The sequence below is a fragment of the Notolepis coatsorum genome (assembly GCF_963971535.1).
Source record: "Notolepis coatsorum genome assembly, chromosome: 17".
In the NCBI taxonomy this organism is placed as follows: Eukaryota; Metazoa; Chordata; class Actinopteri; order Aulopiformes; family Paralepididae; genus Notolepis; species Notolepis coatsorum.
Window position 1 is genome coordinate 59,538,526 of NC_140181.1, and position 5,000 is coordinate 59,543,525.

Consider the following 5,000-nt stretch of genomic DNA (forward strand, 5'->3'; position numbering starts at 1 on the left):
AAGAAAGGTAATAAGGGTTTTCATTCCGTACCGGTTTGCTGAAGAGTGAGGTTTGAAAATGAGCTAGAAGCTCGAGATCAGCCAGTAAAAAGGAGAAAAAGGCTAATAGATTCGTATCCCAAAACAACCTCTTGAAATGGCTTGACGTCACTGGTAATATCAAAGTGGATTTCAATGGAATGAAATTGCTCAGTTAGGCGAGGACAAGAGGCTTTCATAAGAGGACTGAAGTGTTTATTGCAGATGTGTCACCAAGGTCAACATCACTCCGGCCCTCTTAGAATCACAGTCAGTGTTGTTGGGTTTTGTTGGAGTGATACCTTACCCGGATCTCATGAAGGGAACATCTTCCCCCTTTTGTCAGAAATACTTTGGCGTTTTTCAACATTTATTAGCATAAAGGTTTTTCTCCTTGAAGAAACACACCGACACCATGCCATCGAGACGTCGACACACGTACAGCGCACATCTCTCTCTTGTCACGTTCAGAAGGATTTTAGTTTTTAGTTTTAACATTTAATAGCTCGGGATCCTCTCGTATGTGTTTACTTTTCATCCTGTGGTTAGGAGTTAATTGTGATTGGCATCAGACAGGTCGTCATGAAGACGAGTCAAAATGCACACAAGTACATGTTCTCAATTTCCAATCTATATGGCGGGATATGAATGTAACCATTAGAATAAGTGAGCGGTGCCTCACAGGCGCTTCCACGAGATGCATCGTTAACCAACTACTGCCCCGAGGCTGGCCCTCATTCCTCCAGTCATTCACTTGCAATAATGTACTGTAATCTCTCTCCCTCTCTCCCTCTTTCCCTCCCCCCTCTCTCTCCATCTCTCTCTTCTCACTCTCTCTCTCTCATTCTTTCTCTTTCTGTATCTATCCTCCCTCTCTCCCTCACACTCTCTCCTCTCTCTCTATCCCCTCTCTCTTTCCCTCTCCCTTCCTCTCCTCCCACCCTCTCCTCCCCCTCTCCTCCCTTTCTCTTTCTTTCCCTCTCCTCTCTTTCTCTAGCTCTCCCCTCTCTCTTTCCCTCTCCCTTCCTCTCCTCCCGCTCTCTCCTCCCCCTCTCCTCCCTTTCTCTTTCTCTCCCTCTCCTCTCTTTCTCTAGCTCTCTCTCTCTCTATCTCTCTATCTCCCTCTCATGTAAGCTCATTTAGAGCGCAGGATATTTGATTTCACCCCCAGGAATTCTCTCCATTTTCATCCATTAGTACACTCGGTTGGCCAGCATTTCGCAGGTATCCCACAATCCATTTGTTGTTGATATCCAACCTGTGTTTATCTTACAGAACCTTCAGTGCCTTTTTTCCATAGGCTTTAAAAGAGAGACCACCCTAAATGACCCCCCCCCCCCCTCCCCCTGGTATCTCCACATCTGAGGAATTTGACGTGGAATGCTGTCTAGTTTGATCATGTTTTCTTTGCAGTCTGTCCTCGGTTGCTATGCCGTACGACGCAATATGACGTCGCTATTCCAGGAATGACTTCAGTCAACAAACAAAAAGAGGGGCTTTTATTCCATGTACACTTCTGTAGAGGCTCTTTTGTGAGAGTGTGTGTGTGTGTGTGTGTGTGTGTGTGGCTGGGGGTGGGGGTTCATATAGTATAGTGTATGTGTCCAATTCAGTCTAGGTTTGTCCAATTTGTCTGAAAACGTGGTATGACAAAGCTTGGGGGGCATGTAGCAAAGGTACAGTGACCAGATGTCCCAGTTCATCCGGGTTGTTGTGGGTTTCAAGCTTTGTGTTCCAAGACAGATATTTGTAAAACGCTCAAATGTCCCGGTTTTCACCATTCACTACCAAACTGTCCCGGTTTTGAACATTCACAACCACTACCAAACTGTCCCGGTTTTCAACATTCGCTACCAAACTGTCCCGGTTTTCACCACAATTAAGATGCTAATTATAATAATACCACTATACTATACTCAGCGCGCCGCTTACAGACATGTTTATCATGTTCTGTCTGACTCTTTATTACCTAACCCAAAAACATAAACAATGCACCACGCATCTGAATTCAACACTGATTTGCATCAGGTTCAAGTTCCTTTTATTGGTTGTATATGTTAACACAAGGTCAACGGTACAATGTGTTGGATGAGAGAACAGGTCAGCTCAGCAGTAGGAGCACTAGACGCATTAGAGCACTAGACACATTAGAGCACTAGACATACTGTATAAAGGTAGAATAAAGTAAAATTTTAATAAAAAGGTAAAACACTGTACATGTGAAAATTAAGATTTGTGTGTAAAAGCAAAAGCAAAATTGAGGAGTGTATACAACAGTATTGCACAAATGGTATGGGAGAATGGAATGAGATAAATATAGTGTTTATGCATATTATATACATATACAGGATTTGTGTGAGGAAGTATAAGTGTAAACAACAGTATTGCACATTGGGTCTGCAGTCCAGGTTCAATAGCAGCAGTCATAGTCATAGTCGATGTGGCATTTTTATGTAAACAGCACAGACAGCAGGTAAGCAGATATGCAAAGTGGTATATTTGTGTTTTTGAGTTGAGAAGCCTGATGGCCTGGTGGTCACTGACTATGTGTCCTGTATGCGTGTCACTCAATGTTGTAGTCAAGGCTGTCGCTAGCCTATGATGCTTGCGGCTCTTTCTAACAGAACTCATCAGTATGCTAACGGTTAGCTGTCACGCAGAGGAGAAAGTCGTCTTTTGTAAAGCACTCAGGAGGTTGACACCTTCCTTCGCAAAGTATACGTATATGTATAGGTTTGCGTGTTATACCGTGGTGAATATTGTATAGTTTCAGAGTGATCCTGGCTAACGGAGACGCTGCATTTCTGCACACATTGCAAGATTATATTTTAATCATGCGGTGGAAATTATAAACTAATAAATAAATAAAACTTAAAATAATTTACTATGTTTTGGTGGATTTTGGGAGACAAAACATAACCATAGTGTTGAAAGGTGCTGAAATAATTGTCTCCCATCCTGATGAAAATATGATATTTTCTATGGTACATGCATGAAAGCACTTAAAGGTCCTGGGTTAGGGGTTTGAAAGCCGAGGTCATCTCACAATATAGCCTACTGTTCCTCTCCATTTAATATTTTCTCAAGTCACTCACAGCTAAGAGGCTGTCGCAGAATCTGTCATATCTTCTCTACGAAACAGTGGAAATGTCAGCTGACGTAGGTATTTCCCTCCCTCAGAGCCAGTCGGTTAGCTGTTAGCGACTGCTCAATAGCCAGCTGACCTAGCATATGTAGCATTGCAGCCCTCGCTAACTAGTTAGCCGGGGTCGTTTTCCCAGGCACCCAGGGGGAGGTCAGGGGTCACTGGCTGTTATGGGGCTGCTAACCCCTGGGCTAGCTGTGTTTTGGCACCTGCAGCAAGTGTTCTCTCCACGCCTGATTAGCGCACTTCTTAATGCCCGCCTCATGAGAGAAACACGGCCTGCCCTTGCTCCACGGCGCCACACACACACGCACGCACGCACGCACGCACGCACGCACACACACACACACACACACACACACACACACACACACACACACACACACACACACACACACACACACACACACACACACACACACACACACACAGTAAGACTCCACAGTCTCAAGGAAACACAGCAGACTCATTCACACCCTTACCGCACACACTTGTCAGACACTTCTCTCTCACACACACACACACACACACACACACACACACACACACACACACACACACACACACACACACACACACACACACACACACACACACACACACATACACACACACACAGCATGGCGAAGCCCACAGGGGAAAGCCCATCTCTCATCACTGAGCTCAACTAGCCTAATTACCGGCCCGCTGATGAACAGTAATTACCCACGCTGCCTTGCCACACCGAGGTTTAGCCAAAGTGACAAAGTCATTAGGATCACGCTCCAGGCCTTCACCCTGTTCCCTCTTTTGTTAAAACAAAATATATACAAAATAAACAAAACAAAACAACAACTCCTCATTGACACCATGTTTGTTTTTCTCTGTCTCTTTCCACAGTTTGATGGTGACAACATGTACATGAATGACAATAACCAGGAGTTTCGGTCGCCAAACCAGGTAAGACTAACAGGAACTCACGTATGAAGTAGAGTCAGATAATGTAGTTGTTTGTCGTTTATTAAAGTTCCAACAGAGTCCGTTTTAAAGCCCCAATCTGGAATTATTTTTGTATGTAAATGCAGGGCATATTCACGTACATTCTGGGAGAGTTTGATATGTAGAAGGAAAATAATAATAATAACTTTCTTAACACTTTGGCTGCCAGCGGCTTTAGCCATCTTTATACTCAGTGTGCCACTGCTGTAAAGTATAGGGATTTTCACTGTGCGTTGCAGTGTTTGCAGGGCTATATCTATATTCTATATTATAGCTATGGAGACAATACTATGGCTCATTTGACATTAACTATCCATGTATACATTTGCGTGTTATACCGTGGTGAATATTGTATAGTTTCAGAGTGATCCTGGCTAATTCCTGGTAACTGTGTTATGCAGCAATACGTGAATTCTGCTAAAAGCGTTCGCGTTGCTCGCCTGTACACGCTACTATTTCCAATTCAAAGGTATATAATGGGTATTATGTTTCATCATGAATGCATGAAAGGGGGGGGCTTGGGGTAGTTTTTTTATGCTTTGATCGCCAGTAACGGCATTAGTTTTGAATACTACATACGTTGATCGGCCGGATCGATATGAAATCATTGTAGGATCAAGGTGAAATTGATGTCATATAGTCATTACCTTTACTAGGAGGTATCCCAAAAATAATATTCCAATTGTCTGATCGCGATTTCCAGTATTGATGTCGATTGGGTCCCTGACACGAAGTGTGCTGAACGCGTTTCGAAGTGGTCAAATGAAGCGATTCACTTGGCTTGGTCTAAATTCTCCTCCTGGATCATATACAATGTAACACAGAGTGTGAAATAAGGTTTCAAAGGGTGGTCGATACT

At 43.6% G+C, this 5,000-nt stretch overlaps 1 protein-coding gene across 1 annotated transcript in view; it reads left to right on the forward strand.

The window, feature by feature from the left end:
- The window catches only part of LOC311244055 (TOX high mobility group box family member 2-like), a gene marked incomplete at both ends in the record, with an annotated part of 49,156 nt that overhangs the window by 4,463 nt on the left and 39,693 nt on the right, over window positions 1-5,000 (forward strand). The window contains one exon of the mRNA XM_084333464.1: window positions 4,043-4,102. Coding sequence (XP_084189590.1) covers window positions 4,043-4,102 — 60 coding nt within the window. The remainder of the gene's footprint in view (window positions 1-4,042; window positions 4,103-5,000) is intronic.